Raw genomic sequence first — 22,856 nt, forward strand, 5'->3', positions numbered from 1 at the left:
TGTGTGGGTTTGATGGATTTTGGGTGGATGTCGGTTCCAAGGTTGGGTTGGGGCAGCAAGTGAAATTTCAAATAGGTCAGGTTCCACGTTTCCATTTTAAGTGTAATTAATTAAGTATATTGGATTTCCAGTGTCAAGTTTATCGGTTGTTTTTAGAGAATTCAGTTTCAGAACTTGCCACTCACCTAATTATCCCTTTCATTTTTTTTCCCATTTTTTCTCTGATTTATTCTTTTTAAAAAATGATTAAAAGCGCATTGTGTTTCATAGTCTCTCTCTCTGAAGTAAATGTGCCTGGTCATTAATTGCAGCTGCTTCATATGCACCTCACGAACACATGTTGTTTGAAGTCATTAAGAATGCCAGCTGCGATAAATGTGCACGTCAGGATTCTCAGAAAAAAAAATGAAACTCTGATTACAAAATAGTAGGTGAGCACACATAATCAGATCAGTACAGATCAAAACAAAGCCGAGTTTCATGAATGCCATCCAAGGCAAGCTTTATTACTGGAAAGACAAGTAATCAATGAAGAGGAACTGATGTCAAAAATAACTCTCTGGAAAAAAAAAAGTTACATGTAAAACACAAAAAATATCAGCATTGTATTCAAATAAATAGGACTGAGTTATTTTACATCAATCACAACACATCTTTGTCAACCAACAACAAGAACAAATATTTAGATCATGGCACTGTTTTCGATGTCTTACAAAGATTATAAAAGAAGATATGTACATCTGGTCATTGTTAGAAGACATGCTTTAAGTATAATTGTGCCCACTAGTACACAACGGCAGCGTCATGGTGGAACATCAGGAAACAATACGGTTTGAATGAGGGCATCTCTTAACAACCCAAAGCTGAAAAAGAGACTTTATCATGAAAAAATCTTATCAATGTCCCATCAGGAAATCAATAAAATTGTGTATGTGTGGCTATAGGTCCAAGCGAGTCATGTGAAGTCTCTCAAAGAGGCATCTGCGCTTTCTTTACTTGAACTGTTGCTAGGCAATGCAGAGTAATTCAGTGTGTGACCAAAGAATAATAGCTCGCACAATCACCTCCTGAAACCACACATGACTGGGAATGGACCATGCAGGAATTACAGAAGTTGGGTAACCAAAAAGGGACATAAAAGAATTTCACAATGGTTCAAATCCAACAATCTTTTGTTAAACAGGACCAGCCTGTTTGGGTTTATCCAAAAATCCCCCACCTTTTTTCCATTTCAGCCCCTTAAGCCTCATCTGTAGTCAATACTTTCCATGAAGCCCATACGCAAGGCATTATAACTGTGCTTATCATTATTTTGTAAGTTGGTGATCATTCCTTGAAAGCATTTTATACACCTCAGTGCCTCATAAAGCTCTAATGTGCCAGAACAATTCCTTCACATTTTTTTTGTAATGAGTTTTAAGTCACTGTTAACTTTATTTTTGTAATGTAATATGGAAACACTTAGGTGGGTTCAACATTTGAGTGATTCCCGCCCATGTTCACGAAGCTCCGCCCTCAGGATCTACAAGGGCCTATAGAGTAGAGTGTCTAAAAATGACTGACAGGAGGCACATCCAAACACAAACAAGCATTCTGGACCGGAATCTGGTTTTCCAAATGGATTTTCTCAACCACTTAATACACTTATGCTGAGGCCACGGCTTAAAGCTTTTTATTTTATCATGTTTTACATAGCTTCCAGGTTATTTGTACAAGTAAGAAACGTAAAAATTTGACTATTTTACCTTTAATTCTAGACGAATTACCAAAAAAGACAAGGACATACATATGCAGCACCTGCACTAAATAGGGATGCCTCAATACCATTTTTTTCAGACCGAGTATATGCTCTTACATATGTTACGCTTGCTCTTTGATGTGCATTGATGTGCTCTAATGAAGTGCATTAGCTAGCTACGTTAGTGATCTTGGATGAAGCAGGGTTGCGGTGGAAAAGAGCAAGTTTTGTTTTTACTTCGGAAAAGCACTTCTGTACAACTGTAAGTATAGCACGTTTTTATGTAGCTAGGTGCTATGTATGTGTGTGTGTCCTTCTCATTTCTGGGATTAATCGAAGTGTTTCCATATTACATTATTAGCTCTAAATGTTGTGTATACACTACGTTTTTATTTATTTATTTTATTATTTATTTATTTATTAATTATTTAATTTATTTTTTAATTACAGTATTGACACTTGCACGGCCCATTTTTTTATTATAATAGTGACACTTGCATGGTACATTATGCTTTATTAGGCATTATTACACTTCACAAAAATGCTTACAAGGAATCATTACAAAGAATTAGAAGCACAGATTTATGAAAATGGGCTTCCAAGATAGTGTTACCAATTGTTCCACACGTTAAAACTGTCTAAATTCAGAGACCCATGAAGGACCCTGCATGCTCCTCTCATCTGCCTGTCAACATGCGGAAAGCTGTCACCTATCCCAAGCCCATAAGCCTTCCTGACCAGAAATGTTACATTAAAGTGTTGCACTTGAATGGTTGGGTTGTTCTTAAATCCAACATTACTTTGTGACACAGGTTTACGCCACAAAAAAACCCTCGCTACAACAGAATTACGATAAGACTGGCTTGTTTTTACAGCGGTAATGGAGGCACGGCCACGCACGACCACAAAGCTGTCGCATGACGTTATAATCACAAAGCAAATTTTTTTTTCTTATTGCCACTCTATATACTTTGCGTCACAAGCACGTCAATCATTATTGCTTTGTGGTTAAAAGCAGATTTTTCAAGAGCAGCACTGCACACAAAAACTGTCCAAGCTTAAGATTTAGTTAGAAGGAGCCATATTTAGATATGTACCGAACTGCCCGCAAAAGCCTGTCTCGAGACTTCTGTATATCAGATCGGGCAACAAGGCGAGAAAAACCTGTACACAGGAGAGAGAAGATGGAGTGCTACATCAAGATTCTTAGGAAATGTGTATAAAACCCATTATAAATGACATGTGAAGATGGTTCGATTTCAGTCTGGTGTAGATTTAATAAAAGTTGATCAAAAGACAATTTTGTCTGCATACATTTAGATTTATTTTAAATCCTTGTTGATTGAGCAAATATCAACATGGTGCTACAACAGCTTTCTGAAAAATCATCCTCGAGAAAATAAATTGTTTCTGAAGTCCAATTCAGCTTTATGTTGGATGATTTGGAATTCCCCCGAGGCTCACAGATACATGGCTCTCTATCATCACTACGTAGGAGACTCATGTACCAGTGGGCCAGCAGTTACACCTCCCTCTTTCTCTCTTGTTCACTTGGGCAATTATTTATTGTCTCTTTAAATGCAGAAGCACTTACATCAGGTGGTATTTAATCAGAGGGGATAGTAAGCTTGTCTTTGGTTGCCTTTTGAAAATCACTGGCCGCAAATTTGTTTTAGCTTTCACCCTCTGTCATTACTTCATCAGTTACAACGTTCGACCATCTTAATGTTTGGCTATTCAAGAAAGCCCAACATTACAGGCAGATTCCAACAGAATTACAGTATCCAGTCTGCACAGCAGCCAATTCAATCAGCATTATAATGCCAGATAAGCCTTCATGGCCAACAACTTCTTTCTCTAACACCTCTATAACAACCTGGGCCTTACACAGCTTCCTTATGCTCCACCAATTGGAGCCTTACTCTCACGGTACCCTCTTTTTTTTTTACATACTCTATATGTTTGAATTTTTTTTTTTTTTTAAATATCAGATATAGTTGACACTCGAGAGCCAATATTACATTATTGTCACATTTATGTCATGTTACTGAACCTCATATGCTGAACACTGGTTCCTTATTTACTAAGTCGGACCACAAATTCTCTTAACACAGCAAAGGATGAAGAGATGACGGTTGATGATCAAACCTCGATCGAGAAAAGCAAGATACTGTACTGTGTAAGACAGGTATGCACTGGTGTAGAGATCAGGACAAAGCGGACAGCAAAGTGTCCACTTGTTCTGAAATGCATTTTGTTGGGGGGTGAGGAAGGATTCCCAGACGAAGCCTTCGGCGATGAGGACATCGGAAAACCCACCCCCCTTCCCCGGACTAAAGCACGGGAGAGGGAGAAGCTTGCGGGGTGAGGAGAGTAACCCCGCTGCTCACATGATTGAGCAGCTCTTGGCCTTCTCCTTCTTGAAGGTGGAAGAGAGCAACTCAGAGCGGCTGGGCAGGTGGAGGAGGCGTTTGGAAAGGCGGCGGTTGGGGCTAGACTTGGCCAGCGGCTGAAGCTTGTTGACGCAGGCCAGAGCCGCGGTGCGGAAAACGCTGTGGATGCTCTTCTCTGATGTGAAGGCTGAGCACTCCAGGTACGCCTCGGCCCCCAGCTGCTTGGCCATGGCTGAACCCTGGGACAAAGGAGAGGAGAGATGTATTTTCAGTATGTATTTTCCATTGGAGGTCTTCAATTCTATCCAAAATAAGTGAGGTTGGCTGCAAGGCTGCATTTAAACCAAGCAACAATCCACTTTAATAAGCTCTTGATCTTAAAAAATCTATAAGGCCTTGCTCTTATTTGGCTGAAACAAGACCTGCAGCCACACCAGACCTTTTTGATCTTTACTGAAACGTCTTCTCATAACTTTGTCATCAACTACTTACCACATTTTCAAAATGAGTACAAAATCTAGTAATAGGAATAAATGAAATATCTTGATAAATATCACACCTGCTCTTGAGTAATGGGCGTTTGTTTCTGATTAGAGAGTTCCATCAGTGTACACACATCTGTGCGCAGGTCCGTTTTGCAGCCGACAAGCAGAATGCGGGTGTTGGGGCAGAAGTCCATGATCTCTGTTTTCCACTACACAAATACCGACACAGAAATATGCATGTTTACTCAAGATTATTCAATCAGAATTTCCCTAGCATTCATAAAAGAGAATATACTTGCTATTTCCTGATAGCAAAAGTCTTCCTCTGGCTATGCTAAATTTTCCCTATGTGTGAATGAGTGTGTGCATGTGTGTGTGTGTATGATGCCCTGTGAGTGTGTACTCCCAGCTGAAAATGAATGAATGAATAAGTCTTAAGTGTGATTAAGCCTTTTTGAGTACCAGTGTGTCTTTCAAAGGAACCACTTTGCTAGCTCAGAGATTTGTTCCATATTATAAAGAAACTGAAACCAAAGCTAGATCTGAGTCATATGATGTTGATGGGAATTTCAGAGCGCCAGTGCGGTACCTTCTTGAGTCCACTGTCGACAGTGTCTGGACGGCTGATGTCGAAGCACAGGAGCACGGCATCAGAGTCGCTGTAACAAAGTGGCCTCACATTGTCATAGTAAGGGGAACCTGAAAAGAGACACATATGAAGAAAGCCAGTGAACTGAATGCCATGGCCAACTTGAGACCTGGAGCCAAGGATCAAGCCGAGGTTATCCCAACTAGTCCTCGCTGCTCACACATAGCTCAGCTCATCTTACTAAAGCACTACTGGCATTTTAAAGGACAGGAAAATGACAATTAAGTCCTAAAGCCTTATTGATCCATCTTGCTTTTTTCTTGGTTCTATGGATTATGCAACGGGAACAGCGAGTTTGGGGCCAGGCAGTCGCTCCCACTCTTTCTCAGAATCCTTAAGTAAGCCACCCACCACCGTTTGTGTGTGTGTGTGTGTGTGTGTCCCACACGCGCAATACCTCTGCTCCCCCTGTTTCCACAGCAACAGCCTCGGAATCTACCATCTGCAAACGTCTTCCACCCACTCCTCCATAAAGGCTTCCCTCAACTGCCAATCATTAGACACAGAGCCATGCCCACCCACCAGTTAGTGCTGAATAAAATGCCTGGGTCGAACAGTGTTAATGTACCTCACTGCGCATAAGCCCTTTGTCCAAGGAAATTCAACTTCAGCTGTTTGAACTGTGTATAAAATAAAATCAAAGAGAAAAGCAAAGTCCTCTAGGAATTATTTTGACTTTGGTAAAATGACGACACGCTGCGAGGTGTCATCTTTGAGTATGCTCAATCAATCATACAAATTAACATATTGATTAGACTGATTTGGCAAAGAAGTACTACTTGGTCCAAATAACTCGTTATAGATTCCACAAAATCCACACATCTGTTCCTTCATGGTGGTGATTAGACGGGAATGTTGGTTCAATGATACACCCAATTAGAGCTTCAAAATGTACATCTCAGCAATCATGCAAGCATCTGTGCATTGCCTTGTGATGTAGCTAAACAGAATCTGGTACCTCTATGACTATAACATTGCTTTTTTAAAATATCTGTGGACTGGGGCTGGGTGATATGATGAAATAACATCGATATACTGATATATTAATTTACAATATGCTTTTCTTAGATATTATGGATATCAGGATACGATTTTATAATGCAATAAATTTAGTTACAAATGGACTCAAAGCAGCTGATGTGGTGTTTTTAGTTTTTTCCCCCATTATGTTAATTATTATGCTTTTTTAAATAAATGTATAATTTTATATTATTGATAAACATTTTAAATATAAAAAATACATTTTATGCCATTAAGCTCACCTCTACAATGAACCCAAAATAGTGCACTTTTTGTTGCAAAGTATGTCTTGATCGTGTCATATTTTTTGAGTTTCAAGAGACTGATATAAAACTACACTGCAGCTTGATGCTGATACTGCAGTAGCAATTTTGCAAATCAATGAGTTGCAAATCTGCTCAAAAACCACTCAGAAACTGCTGGCATTTCAGATTTAGACACTCTGCAGAGACGACGAATCTCTGAAAATCACGCCACTGACCATCTCTCCTCCTCTTTCTCTCTGATAAGTCACGGACATTCACGGCCTGAGTGTGAGCACGCATTCAATTGCCTCTGGTCTTAATGCAGCAATCGATAAGACATGCACACCGGGGATACGGAGGAGCCATTTTTCAATTAAAGTAGACAAATTACACATCCAAGATGCTGGAGACAGTCCGAGAACATGGCTGACCTGCTCACACAGCGAGAATAATTATACGAACCCTCCAAAGCCAACGATAATGCAGTATAGGCTCTTCAGTTGCTACAGAAATATGAGAGAAGTACAAGAAAGGAGGGTTACACTTGACTGAGGCAGTAAGTGTTTTACTGGTATTAACTGCCCGCTCCTGCAGTTTTGGGATTTCAAGGAGGTGGTATCCAACACCCATAAGCATTGGAACCTGGTGGGCAAATGACAACTCCACTACCAACCTGCTGCTGTGTTCCTCAGCTAAACAAGACACTACTTTTATAGTGTCCATAAAAAGTTTGTGAGCCATCAGAAACCACGGTAAGGAAAGTAAACCACGCAGGACCAACTATAGTGCCAATAGCATGGCAGCAGTGGCCTGGACATTTGCAAAAGTGCACAATTATATGCAGGATCCTTCTACGAGATCAAAGGAAGAACCTTGTGAGGAACAGATGGAGATGGAGTGGGCTGTTTTCTGCTTTTGTGTGCTGCACGTAGAAACGCCAAGGCTTATCATAGTGCACTCCATCTGCTCAACCCTTTCATTCAACACTGACATTCTTCAAGCTAATGAGGTCATATTTGGTAAAATCTCCAGGACCCTGTCCATCTTCAAGCAACTTTAGTTGTAAAGTTCCATTAGCTACTGACAGGTTGTTTTGCTATATCAACATTATGCTAGCGATTAGAGGTGTAATGATTCACCTCTTTCACAGTTTGCTTCAGTCCTCATTTTCTGGACCAGGGTTTGGTTTGTATCACGGTTCGGCTTGGAAAAAACTGACATCCATCTGTCAGTCGTAACTGCAATAAATTTTGCCTTACCCAGCTCTTCACATTGATTTTGATCTTTGTTTTTGCATACATCTTTGTACTGAAATGTGATCTGCTTGGAGTTTCATACCATGGTGCAATTAATATTCATCAGATTTGAATCAGGCCTTTGTTATTGCTTGATCATATTTCAGTAGGGGGGATTTTGGCACTGAACACTGCTGATGGCTGTACCATCTTTGTTGAACTTTTGTGTAGCTCCCAGTTCAGCATGTTCATTGTGGTACCTTCAAAGATGTTCTTCCACATTCAGTGCTCTTCCTTATGTGTAAGCAGCATAACACTTTCAATAAACAGTACTATTTTTTTTAATCAATGGCACAAGTTCCATCTTAATATCTAACAGCAAATATGAAAAACTGCTACAGTGGTGATTCAAATGACCCTGTTTGCTCTGTGATCGAACAAGGAGCAGTATGCGATCTAAATAAAACACCCAAACAATTGCATGTTACAGTTTTGTTTACATCGGCGCTCAATATGGCCAATGGTACACATAATGCTTATACTTGAAACTCAGTGTGGTATCACTGCTGAGAATTAAGAAACTGTCTAACTTTGTTATAACCAAAACCAGGGAATGCCTTATTCCAACAAATCAAATCTGTAAGTAACAAACAACTCAAATGTGATCCAATAAAAAAGGTGAACAGTTGGGGAGTAAGGGTTTTTTTTCGTCAAGGTGGATCTACAGTGGATCAAAAGTGGATCTCTGGCAATCCTAGGGTTTAAACTCACAACCTTCTGATCATTATCCCAGTAACCTTGGCTACCAACTACTACTGTTCCAAACAAAACTCTGCTAGGAAATTATTAGATGAGTCAACAGTATAATCGAACACAGACAAAGTGATGGACAAGAGTCAAACCTAAACACCTTTAAGGGCCGAAATCTCTGAATTTATCAACACTCCAGATCTCAAAGTAAGGATGAGAGGGCTGGGAGAGGTCAATGATTACAAAGGAGCTTGGTACAAGAGCAAAAAGAACAAAATGGTGAGCATATCCCACACCCCCCACATTCCCATTAAAGATATATGGGAACAAGCCCTGACACATTCCTCCACGAAACTTCCCCACCCCCCAAATACACTCCCTATCCTCACCAAGACACAGTGTGGCCAAGAATCCATCAGGGTCCCCACTGGGAATTAAACAAAGAATGGCCCCTCTTGCTGAGAAGCAGCTATCCATGACCTTTTGGGCCTTCTCCATTCACAGGGGTCATATGGGAGCTGCTCTTAAGTTCCCCCTCTCATCCCATCCACACCTCCATTAGAAAAGCACTCATTAATCCACTCGCCACTCTAATGCGCTAATAGTCTTCTTCTGCCAGGTCATCATACATAATCGCCTGCCACATCTGCCAAGACTGGATCCACAGCAATGTGTTACATTTAACATATTAAGAGCCTGTCTGCTGCCAAAACCTTGTTGCAAGTGATGTACAGCAAACTGCACTTTCCTGGGCCATCTTCCGGCAGCGGGTCCAATTGGCCACCATGATTGAGAGAATTGATTTTTGCTTGTAAATCCGAGCTGAGCACCCGAGAGAGCTGTTTGGAAGCCTGATGATGAGGTCAACCCAATCAATGTGAAGAAGCTTAATAAGAAATCCTCCTCTTAAAATCCCAGCAGACATGGGAGAGCGGATCTCCTGGGTCGATATAATTAGTTCACTGGGAAACTCCAGCAGATACACAACACGATCACAGCCATCCCATTGTAGATAAGCCCATAAGGTACTGTGTTGGAATAAAATAGTTCTACTTCTTACGTTTTTATTTTATTTTCTAGACTTTTATTCCAGCACTAGTATGCAGGACACACTGCAAGCTTGCAAGCTACATTGCAAGGTACAACTGAGGATTAAGGGCCTTGCATGAAGACCCAACATTATTAAATTTGTGCTGCAGCAATTCGAACTCTTAACCTTACAATCACTAACCCAGAGCCTTAACTACTACTGCCCTACAGCTGCTATTCTGATAAGGTAGTAATTTTCATCAGTGTGCAAGAATTGAACCAATGATGAATAACTTACCAGCCTTTTCTGTCACAGGAGATGGCTCATTTCTGGTGTTGCGAGGTCTACATTTCTGGTATAGGGCAGTCTACATTTTTGGTGTTGGGAAGTCTACATTTTTGGTGTTGGGAAGTCTACATTTTTGGTGTTGGGCAATCTATATTTCTGGTATAGGACAGTCCACATTTTTGGTGTTGGACAATCTACATTTCTGGTGTTGGGATGCCTAAATCTCTGCCACACTAAAAGCTTTTTATACATCTTTTCAAAAACGTAAAGTAGAGCAGTATTTAGTCATATACAAGATGTCCATTTTGATATAAACCAAAACAAAAGTCCAATGCCAATTTCAAGTCAGGTTCAACTGCCTCAGTAATGGACTTCAAATTTCTAATCAGTATTGAAGGTTTAGTGGTTAAAAGCTATACCACTCTCTAGAGCAGGGGTTCTCAAACATTTTTTGAGAACCACGGACGCCTTGCGCTGTAATAAATTCCACAGATTACAATGCTTATTTCATGAACAATGAATGTATATAATATTATATCTATGTATAGAGCCATAGAGCTTTCTATTCCTAAACTTTCAACTGACATTAGGCCCACATTAGGACATTATTTATAGTCTTATGAGGTTTTGAGCTATTGAGGTTTAGATTAAACCCATTCCATTTGAGGGACCTGATAAATAGACTAATAACTATAAGAACATTAAAAAAAAACAACTTTGCTAATGCTTTGTTGTGATTTCCACCATTGTAACTAAATTAAAAATCATGGATCCCCCGGCTATGCTTCAAGGATCCCACTTTGAGAACCACTGTTCTAGAGTCATGTGTTGAACAAAAACCAGAAATTTGTTTAGATCACCCATCAGCCAGCACCAACAGTCCTTCCAAATATAGCCAGTCCAGTTCTTTTCCCTGCTGTGTGCTGCTCTATTCCACCACCAAATCTCTTTCACAGACAGAGAAAATGAATAGAAAATGTAACTGTATTTTAAAGAGCTAGCTGCACTGAGCTGATATGTATGTCTCGCAGGACAGGAGTTATAAAATATTTGGATGAGTAACAAAATGCCAGTGAGGAAACCTGCTCTAATTCTGTCCCCATAGAGCGGATGAATGGCTGGAAGCTTTCTGAATCCCTGCTGCGTCCTCTCAAACTCAGGCGCATCCCTTAAAGCACACTCTGTCCCTCCACTGGCTAGTCTCCAAACACACCAAACAGATCAAAGAGTGTCTGCCAATATAAAATAGAGGATGATCCCTGCGGGCCAAAATTCATTCAGCCTTTCCAATATTGGCAGATGAACACCAAATTAGTAGGAGAAAAACACTCACACACAAGCTTTTCAAACCTTTTTCGCAGCCTGCAGGCAGCCAGACACCACTCGGCGCTAAGGATACACAGTGTCCAGATACATCACATATTAAAACCACAACAGAGTCAGTTAAATCAGGTGTAAATCAGGTCAATGGGCTACATTGGGACATTCAAACTGACTCAGCAGCCATGTGATCTTTCTTCATGACTACATACATAACATCATTCATTCTTATGGGTTTGGTTCTATTTGATTATGATAGAGCATTATCAACAGGGTAATTTATTAATTATGTGACAACGTGGCATGTGGTATATCATTCTAAGACACAATTTAAACCACCTTCAAAATATCTTTTTCTTAATATTATACATATGAAAATAAGCTCCCATTTTCCTTTGAGCACCTATTGAGTGTGTATAGCTGACACTCGCCAGCAGCCGTGGACTAGGATTAGCATAGATAACAGAGTTAATGTTGCTGGTCGAACCTGTGCTGTAAGCCAGTTTGTCTAGTTGAAATCAACATAACCAAAGAAGGCTGTTGCACTGAATCCAGGAAAGAAATTTAGAATTTGTAATTAGAATGGCAAAGCATGTCTGAGTCACTGTCTATATTATGTCAAATATGTTAAAATATTATGAAATACTAGCTCACTTTAGCTGTTATGTGAGCTGATCCACAAAAATGTTATACAAAGTTAGACTCTGTATAACTTCAGACCTGAGGCAAATAGCAATTTGTCTCATGATCTTCATGTTATTAGAAGTAGATGCACACAATGCACACTTCCTAACAAAGTAACAGCAAAACAGTGTTGCGTTAAAAAATTGAGAAATTTAAGGTCTACAACTTAATACACAAATGTGTAAAAAAAAAAAAAAAAATTCTGACTTTTACGATTTAAAAAAATTAAACCAGGAAAAAATCCTATCAAATTATCTGTTAATAAAATTTCGTGATACCCACCAAATTTCAGAAAAGTGTATTATGACATAATTAATCATAGTATCATTATTATATTGTCATACCACCCAGTTCTAACTGTGATATATAAATATTCAGACAGACTTATAAATAAATTCTTCCACTGAAAACATATCTGTCTTACATGTGTTTCACATGCATCACAACACATCATAGTTTCAAGTAGACGACCTAACACTGATCCAGCGGGGTGAGGATGCCGATATTACATGCAGTCCATCCCCATCCCTGCACTATGCATGTACTGTGACCAGATACCACTGAGTTAATGATCATCTACAACATGCAAGACAATCATGCAGCTTCGCTGTAATGCACCCCTGCATGCATAATCAGCTGATAAAGCGATAACAGTGCACAGTTGATTTCCCTATTGTTCAAAAACCCCAGGCTGTAAGTCAGCTCTTACCTGACGTGTCCCACAAACTCAATTCCACACGCTGGTCCTCCAGCTCCAGGCATGCTGTGTAGTTCTCAAACACGGTGGGCACATACGTCTGTGGACACACATCACACAGCCCTGTCTATCAGCACCACTGGCAACACTGACAATACTGGGTAGGAATAAAAACTACACATCATATCATGCATAACAATTTTCAGAATATTGTCAATGCATTTATATACCACTGTATTATAGATATATATTAAAGCATAATGATAAAGCATCACAAGGAAGGCTTCATGCTGAGGAATGGGCAGCACACGCATGTGCATATGTGTGCATGTGCATGTGCAATATACTACTCTCTGCCAAAGGAGCAAAAATAAGTACACCCTTCCCATTCCTGGTGGCATTAGGGTACTTAGAAAAATTTGCACACTAATTCCTGAAATCATTAATTAGATATTAATCAGTCTGTGCGTCACAACTCAGAGAATGCTCATAACAGATGCAGGACATAGTTAAATTAATGCTAGATTAATTTCTTTAAAGACACAAACACACAAAAAAAGACTAACCTCTGGATAGCAATCCTTTGCCAGGACCTGCAGCATAGCTGTTTTCCCGCATTGCACGTCACCAACCAGAACCAGTTTACATCTAATCACCAGTGGCTGTGTGTTTCTCCTTTCCTTCATTCTTACTGCTTACAGAGAGTTGTAAATAGAAAAAAGAGCGCAAATGCCTGCAGAAAGACTCGGATCCAAACTGCGCAAGTGCGCGTCTCTGATCTGCTCCACAGTTTGATGCGACTGATTTGAGCGGCTGCGGAGATTTTATAAGGAACCCCGACAGCCAATGAGCGTGCAGCACAGGTCTCGACAGCCAATGGGATTGCGCCATTCTCTGCTCGAGCGTCTCGCCTTTGCTCCACTGCCCCAAAACCTGTCGCGACATCCAAAACAGCATAGCGTGCTAAATAGGGTGCTAAGACGATTAAAATAGGACTCTTTCATCAAATAGCAGCATATTTTCTTTTTATTAGGGACTCCTTATGATCTTTCTCGACTGTTTCTGACTTCTTGTCTTACGTGACGCGGTTCACTTTTAGGCACATGCTCATTTGTCACGCTGGTTACCACAGTAACAATGAAGCTAACTCCCAAACCGCATACTAGCGTACTAAACAGTATGTCAAAATAGTACGCGAGCGGAATTACATGCTGCAGCTAGTGGTGTTATGTGTACTACTTTGACATATAGTAAGGTACTATAGTGCGCTCTAAAATTATTGGCACCCTTCATGAAAAATGAGCAAAAAATGTAGAAAATATGCAAAAACAATAGCACACAATATTTTACTGTGATATTTTGAGCTCACTAAACCAGGCACATTATCCTATAGTTTTATTTAAACATATTTTTGTTCAAAGTTTTTATAGGTAGTAAACTTTTTCTACACAACATTGGTTTCAAAAGGATATGAATATAAATGAATATTTTGTGACGCATGTCCTGGAGTGAATAACAGCACTCTCTCTCTGTAATGTCAGAGACAGAAGTACAGAGCGATCCTGATCCACTCCAGCAGAACACTGTAAGCTCTTTTATATTCACATGTTTGTGCATGTGGACAATCATTTGTTTATTTAATGATTCAATCATTTTCAGCTTCTGCTTCATCCTGGTCAGGGTCACGGAAAACTGGGCGTGAGGTGGGAATACACCCTAGATGAGACACCAATCCAGCTCAAGGCACCCTGAGACACACATCTGCACACTCATTCACACCTAGGGGCAATTTAGAGTCGCCAGTCCACCTATTAGCATGTTTTCGGGAGGTGGGAGGAAACTGGAGAACCCTGAAGAAACCCACACAGATATAGGGAGAACATATGAAACTCCACACAGACAATAACACAATCTCAGTATGAAAGAACATTAAACTTGTGCTTCTTTAACAATTTCTGTCTTTATTTGGAATTATGTCTGGCTCATCATCTTGTTGAAAGTGCTACCTTTGGCCACGTCTACACTCCCTGGCACAGGCAGCTAGGTTTTGGGCTGAAATATCCTGATACTTAGCAGAATTCATGATGCCATCTATCTTCACAAGAGCTCCTAAATCCCCAGGTACAAAACAGGAGCAGTGCAAAGCATCAGTGATCCACCACCGTATTTTACAGGAGCTTTTTCCTTGTATGCAGTCCTTCTTTTGTCACCAAACATGCTGATGTGAAGTTTTTTTTTGGTCTCATCTGACCACAACACATGATACCAACCGTAGTTCTAATAATGCTTGGTGAAGATGAAACATTGCAGTTTGTGAAGCAAAGGCTCCTTTCTTGTAGTGCTTCCTCACAGCTTGTTATTAAAGTGGCAATTAACAGCTGAGTTTGAAACTTGACAATCAACTAAACTGTTCAACTCTAAAACTGTGATCTTTGGACTAGTTTTTCCTTCCTTCATCATTGTCCTTAGTGTGGGAGGACAGCGTACTCATGCATCCAATTCCTGGCAAATTTCCAAATCTTTCAGACATCTCAAGGTTTTTATTATGAATAAAAACATTGGTTAATTGTGCTTAATGGTATTTGTCACCACTTGTGTATTTTTTTATATCTATTACATGATTTGTGCAGCTTGACAACAATCTGCGTCTACTGCGTCTACAAGTGCATTGGTTTTTCCCATGGTAATGGACGACAAAGGGATTTTATTTATTTAAGTGTGCAACCTCATATTCATATCCAAGAAAAACAGGACATGGAAACAACAGAGTTCTTGCTTTCTGAGAACTAATAAAAATAAAGAAAAACGTTTTTCAAGAATGACAATTTGTTTGCATTTGATAAAAATATTCCTTAGGCTTGTCAATAATTTTGGTATATAATTTTGAGAGAAAATACTATTATTTAAGTGAACAATTAATTTTTTTTAGAACAAATTAAACAGTTTTTCTTATTGTTTGAATGGAAATTTGAATTGTAGTGTAATTTTTATTTTATGCAATAATTTTTGCTAATTGTGCCAGTAATTCTGGTGTGTACCGTATGTGTTTTGTGACATAGACTGTTTAAATCACAAATGACAAAAAGCTGCCCAAACTATTTCCTTTTCATATTCTGTAACTACAGTGTTTATCCATTAAACAATATGCCAATAAAATGCAAAATATAGATTTGGTTCAGGAAGCACAATAGTTAATAAAACTAGTAATATTTTGGCAAGTGTACATACATATAGAATAATTAATTTTAGGGTTTTACACATAGATCAACTCTCCTTAAGATTGTTAGTTTGTATGAGATGTTTCAATTCCTGCCCTCAAAGCTGGACATGTTAATTTGTTCATGTTTATCAATAGGAAGACACTGAACAGTAATATATACTCAAAAATTATCTAAAAAAGTAAATAAGTATAAGACACAGTTATAGTTCTTTAATACTGTCTCAAGTCTGTGCAGTTTCTCACCACTTTCTAGCACCATGTTGTTGTCAGCATTTGTCACTTAAATGCCCGCAGCTGGCTTGTATTTAATACACATTCAACTTTCCTAAACTGGAGAGGTACACTCTTAGAAAAAAAGGCTTCTTCAAGGGTTCACTGGGTAAATAAAGATGCTTGAATCCCTTAGGGAAGCACTCTGTTGTAGGGTTCTACATAGAACCTTTGTGCTCCCACAGAGGGACAACCAAAGAGCCCTTAAAGGGTTTTTAAAGGGTTTTTTTCTAAGAATGTACCTTATTAGCTGTGGTTCTGTTTTACCAGATCATATGCATCCTGAAAAAATCAGCAAGAAAAAAATCAAGCCTTCCATAAAAACTAATATTTGAAAGCTGCATGAGAGTCACTTGTTATAATCACTGTCTATCACATCATTGTCAAATCTGTGGAAGCTCTTTTTCTACATTTCCTGGGACCTAATACTCATCCTTATGTTACTTTTAATATTCTGAACTGTATATTAGGCTCTATACTACACCAAATAACTATCTGACTGAACAAACAAACAAACAAACAAACAAACATGCTTTAACTTCACCTCAGTCATGTGAAGTTTGTGGATTTTTGTAATGTAATAAATACCACCACAACTACATTCTTCATTACTGCAAATTCTCTTTATGGTCGTGTACTGACAGGGAACCCTGCTATTGTGTTAGTCACATGATTCACGGCATTACGAAATATGGGTTTTTATCTGCATCACTCACTGGAATATTTGACAAATCTCATCTTGCATGTCTTTGCATTAGCTAGACACATTACACTATAGTCTAGTGACTTGTGTGAGACGATTAGTGCATTGAGACCCCATGGTGCTGGCTAGACTACACTGCCGGTAAAATTCCCCACCTTTCCTCAAGATAATTTCACTTTTAACTGGACTGTTTGAATCAAACTAAATCAAATTAGTTAACGCTTTTGTTTATTAGAGTCCAATTAACCAGGGCTAGGAAAGTTTGCTATGTTAATATGAAAGACCTACTACAGTGGACACTAAATATCACAGTTCTTATCTGATCAGTTAGGTTACTGTGTAGTCTACTTCAAATGCTTGGGCAGCACAAGTGGCCTGTTAGATCAGGAAGATGTGCTCTCTGACACTTTCAAGGTTATCTTTGTATGTGAAACACCCCTGAGAGACTCAGTGGAGAATTAAAGAGCTTCCTCCAGAGCCATTCACTTATTCAATTACTCTCTTAACTGCCATTAGTTGGCCATGTCTGCAAACATTACAAGGTATAGAAGTCTGTACCCTGCTGTGTTCACGACAAAAGACAATGCAGTGGCTATTGGTGAGCCACACAGTTGGAAACAGAAACAAAATCTTTATTGCTCACTTGAAGCACTGAATACACAACATACCCTGCTCTTGGAGTGCACATTTTAGTGTTTCCCTTCTCTAACACAGTTTAATTTTAATCTCCTGAAAGGCGTGTTAATAAACTGAGCCAAGTGTGAAAGACCAGGAGCATTAAAATGTGGCAGAAGTGAGGTAGTTGGGTGGTAATACATGGTTCTAAGGAAAATTAATGCATGTCTCAAACATATTTAAGTGTCATGGATAAACCTGATGTGTGTACTGCTTGCCTTTGGTAAAGAGCTCATAAAAGGACACTGTGAGGTGAGAATTCCCATCTTGCCACCACCGGAGCATCACACACAGGCCAGGTGGAACTGAATAATCAACAACTTCAAGTGTCACATACAATCTGGCACAGTAAAGGGCGAGGGGGTGGATGGGACCTCCGGGTGTGGTTTCCACTCACCATTCAAAAACAAAAACAGTGAACGATCACATTGATGACTGTAAAAGCAACTTTGTCGTCATTACAATGTGGTGTGAATACACCATCAACACCATCAACATGGAAGAAGTGCTTGGATTAACTTTTTCTTTGTCTGTCTGGCAATTTGGTTGTAATGGCTGAGAAGAAAACAATGCCTCTATTTTCAAACAAGAAAAAATAATCAGGGTTTTAAAATGTTCTTTAAAAATGGTGGCTCTGTCTTGCTCTGTGTTTATGGTGTCGCACACTGATGCAGTTTATCTCTCCAATCAACAACAGGTAGTATTGGGTAGGTGATTGGTACCGGAATGGTGGTAGATTATTAAAAAAAAGTACAGTTCCAGTATATCCTTGTCAAAAGTTCAGGTACTTAATGCAGTGAAAGCGTGAACTGATAAAAATGTGTGAAACCAATAAAATAAGTAGAAGATATTAAAAAGACAGACAACAGAATTAATATTTTATGTTTAGAACTAACCATGAGCTAATTTGATCTAATTTGATCTTATGTTAAACAGATCTTTCTAAGCCAAATAAATATACTTAAGTTGATGCCTATGCATAAGTGCAGTAAATCTTTTTACATATGTACAATAAACCAAAATATGCTTTACTCTACATATAATAAAACCTAACTCAAAAGCCCAATAGAAAATCATAATATGGTTTTAAAGGTAGAGGCTACATAAATCTAGAGATGGATTGTTCAACATGTGTTGGACATGACGGGTTTTCTAACCTGTAGGCAATCTCTGAGTTCTCATGGAAAAACATAAGAAATTAACAATAAACCCAAGCTGTAAAAGTGTGCAAGATTAGCATAAGAGTCCAATGCATTATTATATCTTTCCTCTCTCTCCTTTTTTCTTTCTCTTCAGGGGATGAATCTCACTATCAAGTTCTGCCCTCAGCCCGGCTGAGTAGTTAGTGATGGGGAGGAGTGCAAGTGTGGCATAGGAAATTAGATTCTGCTGTACTGCATCAACTGGGAAAAGGATAGAGAGAGAGAGAGAGAGAGAGAGAAAGAGAGAGAGAGATCCCAGCAGTACCCCCTGACCTGGCTTCAACCTTTCACTTGCTCCAGCAGAGTCGCAGTAGGGAGTTAATTAGCATTTGCTAATGAGATACTGTGCCAGGGTGACACACTCCACACTGTGCAGCAAAAAAGTGGAGCTACGATCCCCCTGCTTCACTCGTGTCAACAGAACAACAAACAAGGTGAACATGAGCTTGATACAAAAAGTGCAAATCTGAATACACACATACACACGATCCCTAACAGTGCTCTGAGTGCAAGATGTAACACTTAAAGGAAAAGTCCACACTGAAACACAGGAAAGGTTTTTATTGAAATATTTGTGATGTGTTTAGTGATTCTGGTGCTATTTGTTAATTGGGGCTGTAGTTTCATTATTCCTGTGGTTGTATGCCGTGTGGATGTCACAGAGGAGACATTGTTGGTGCAGTTACAATGACGTTTAACAGGAGAAAAAAATTTCAACAATCTCAAACATAAGGGATAATGGTCAGGTTTTGCCGTTAGCATTTAAACACAAAAGAGCAGGAGCTTCTTTTCTCACTCCCCATTGTCCAGCAACATTTAATGTATTCTTAATGAGAAATCCAGCGTAAAATTAGTGGAGACAGTGGTGCAAACGTTGGAGTCAAAGTTCCAAAATGCAATGCAGCTATATGATACAGCTGCGCTGTTGTCTAACAACAAAGACTCGACTCGGCTCAATAGCGATCTGTGAGATGATGAGCACAATGGCGTTGACAGTGGTATTAACATGAATGTTGAAGCTTTGGAACCTCGTCTGTTTGAGCAGAGTGTACGAATGAGGAGGAAAGAAAGCTGGACAGGCTAAAGGACTAAAGCGCTGCTGCATCGCTCTCTTCAGGTAGAGATGAAGCGAGGGATAAATCCCACTGGCACAAACTAAAAAAAAGAATTTCATTACTAAATAAATGTTAGATTTCGTTGATGATCGCATGTTAATTATAAATATTGCAATGATAGTTCAGGGTGGAGTTTTCCTTTAATCCCCCCATACACACTGCAAACTTGTTTACAACCATGCAATGCTAAACTGTGCAAACACTGCCTCCTAGTGGATGGGTGGAGAATGGAAAGCCATTTATTTCTCAACAGCTCCCTGTAATTAAAAAAAAAAAAAATCAAAAGGAGGAGTCAAAAAAAGACCAGACAAATGAAAACTGCATCACTTTGTATTTCATCTTTATTTATATATTTTTTTAAACTTTCAGAGCAGAGAATCCATACAGTGCAGGGTCTAGGGTAGTAGCATTTTATCTGAATTTGTGTTCAAGTGGTTATTAGTTGATGCCTTTTCTGTCATACACTGTACAAACTATCAGAAGAGGATATACATATAGATATACATAGTGCATTTCTTGCATTGTAAAGCAGAATTTTAAAAAAGAAAACAGTGCAATTGTATAGATTTCCATCTCTTTATCTAGTTTAACTATTCATCTATCTCTGCTTGTCTTTGTATTGCATACAGAATTTATCTGTGTGGAAAAACATAGATAACCAAAACAAAAACCTAGAATTTCAAATGCATTTTGTGTCACAAAAGACATCACTTTGTGGTATTTTTGTAGACGCCATCTAGTAGGAAGAACAGATTTTGCTGTGCTTCAAGTGTCACTTGCATGTTGCTTTTCAAACCACATACATCATTTCATAAGAAGAACTAGCAGTAGATTTGCATGGTCCCAAACAACTTTAGTGCCAGAGATAAATAATGATATAGTACATGTGTAGGAAGAAGTTTAGAATAAATTTTTTTTGGATGTGCCTATATGCATAAATACATGTGCTAAAAATATTAAAGGAATATTTTTACTCATGAATGCTAAAAATGATTGCTTAACATGACAATGAATTAAAAGCTAATGGAGAATGTTTAGTTAAAAAGTGAAATCATGAATCATTTAAGCAGTATAGCATTTCTGGGTGCAATATTCCTTTAACACTAACAGTTTAATGTATATACACAAGCAGTTTGTACTGAGTCATCTCTGATGATCCTGGCAGGCTTGTTCTATACATGTGGGGCGTGAAGCAAACCTGCAAAACCCCTGGAATAAGTGAAGTATGAATGCATGCTCTTAATGAACTATACTATACAGAATGATCAGATCTACATGTATACGGTAGGTTACATTAGTGGTAGATTAGCTGAAAGATTGTCTTGCAAGTAATATATTTATCCTGTGAATTTTAAGATACATTCCCTCTGATGTGCATTTGCTTTGCGTGGAAACAGCAGGTAAGATTGAATGAACAGAATGAAGCAGGCAAGAATGAACGAACAAGAGCAGCAGATATGTGTCTACGACTTTGGATATCAAGCAACATTTGTGAATTTTCCTTCAGTATTAAGACTTATAGCATACATATCCAAAAAGATCTCCATATGCTGAGCTTTAGTAAATGAAATACTAAAGATCAGCATACGGAGGTACGAGTGGACAATCTTGGCATTTTAAATCTCTGTGTTTAAACAAATAACTATACACTGCCAGCCATAAGTTTTTGTAGTTTTTATTATGAATACTCTAAAGTCTGAAAATCTAACCAGGACCATAGGATTAAGAACTGAAATGCTTAGGGAATTGAGAATTTTTAAAAAAAAAATGGATTATTGATTCTATTGAAACAATCTATATCTAATCAAATCAGAGATGTCTAAAATCATTACACTCATAGCATAGCACATATTTATGGTTTACAGTTAATACTAGCACTGTCTATAAGTTGTTTTTTTTATAGAGTTTAAACAGATTTACCCTCCAAGTGTGCCTGCCTTTAATAAAACACTCATTTAGAGTCCCATTACGATCTGAGCAAACAGTTAACAAGTTCCACAAAGATTTAGCTTTCTTTATTCAACTGCTATTTGTATCATATTGTTTGGACTGAGATTAAACTGTAATAAAACATAAAAAACTCCAAGCGTTCAAAAAACATTTGACTGACAGTGTATTTAAACACATGATAGAATTAAGAATTATGAATTTTGGGACAGGCTCCAGCTCCACCACAACCGTGACCAGGATAAAGTGCTTACTGAAGATGAATGATTATGATATTTATAAGCAGTGGCATTAAACATTATTCAGTAAAAAAAAAGAAAAAAATCAAATTTACCAAACTTTACAATTATTCTAAATGTAGTCCATTAAATATGATATGTTGTGTGACACTGTAGCTGTATGAGGCAAACATAGATAATAAGTCATGCAAGTAAGCCTCATCCAAAATCTTTTCCATGGCTTACTGTAATCTAGAAAGATAAATAACAGGAATCAGTTTTCACCTTAATGAAGTTTGGCATCATCACTTCACCTTCAGTCTAGCAAAGTTTGAAGACAAGAGTTGTACCAGTTAAATTGGAAGTTGTATGGATGATAAGTAAGGACTAACACACTTTGGGCCATGCTGTTATAGGAAAATAATCCAGACTGGGGTAGTGTGATACTGTTACCAATCCGCAGTGGGTTATTGTCCTGTAACAGCACAGCCTGAAGTGTATTATTCCTCTTATACCACAGCAATTTGCCTACAATTAAAAATTTTAATTTGAACAATTTATAGGTATAGTTTATAACAACATGCTTTTTAAAAATTTATAGGTATAGTTTATATTAAATGTTATGGAACATCCATGAGACAAATAAGTTCCTGTTATCACTTACGTTATAGCAGCTATAAACAGGCATTTCTCCACCAGCCTCTTCTTTTTCTCTCTCTTGAAGTTAATAAAAAAAAAACACAGCTTGATATGTTAACAGGAAACCAGAAAATGCAAATTCCTCTATCCTGAAGACTCTCCTGTGGAGAACTGTGTAACTGACTATTACAAGCACTGACACTGGAGACTCCTTCCTTAATTGGTACATAACAGAAAACGTAATCACATCAAATATTATACATTTTCTTTTGAAAATAGCAACACATTTTAAAAATCTGTTTATTATTAGCCTTAAATTATGCAAAGCCAAGT

General features: G+C 38.5%; 1 protein-coding gene across 1 annotated transcript; it reads right to left on the reverse strand.

Annotated features, from left to right (window-relative positions):
- Positions 1-476: 476 nt before the first annotated feature.
- rnd1b (Rho family GTPase 1b) lies at positions 477-13,327 on the reverse strand. The gene is made up of 5 exons (XM_026921198.3): positions 13,101-13,327; positions 12,547-12,634; positions 5,206-5,315; positions 4,691-4,825; positions 477-4,370 (listed from the first exon to the last, which is right to left on the reverse strand). The coding sequence occupies exons 1-5, from the start codon at positions 13,218-13,220 to the stop codon at positions 4,125-4,127; spliced, it is 699 nt and encodes a 232-aa protein (XP_026776999.1). The 5' UTR covers positions 13,221-13,327; the 3' UTR covers positions 477-4,124.
- Between the last annotated feature and the right edge of the window lie 9,529 nt (positions 13,328-22,856).

The sequence above is a fragment of the Pangasianodon hypophthalmus genome, chromosome 16, assembly GCF_027358585.1.
Source record: "Pangasianodon hypophthalmus isolate fPanHyp1 chromosome 16, fPanHyp1.pri, whole genome shotgun sequence".
Classification (NCBI taxonomy): Eukaryota; Metazoa; Chordata; class Actinopteri; order Siluriformes; family Pangasiidae; genus Pangasianodon; species Pangasianodon hypophthalmus.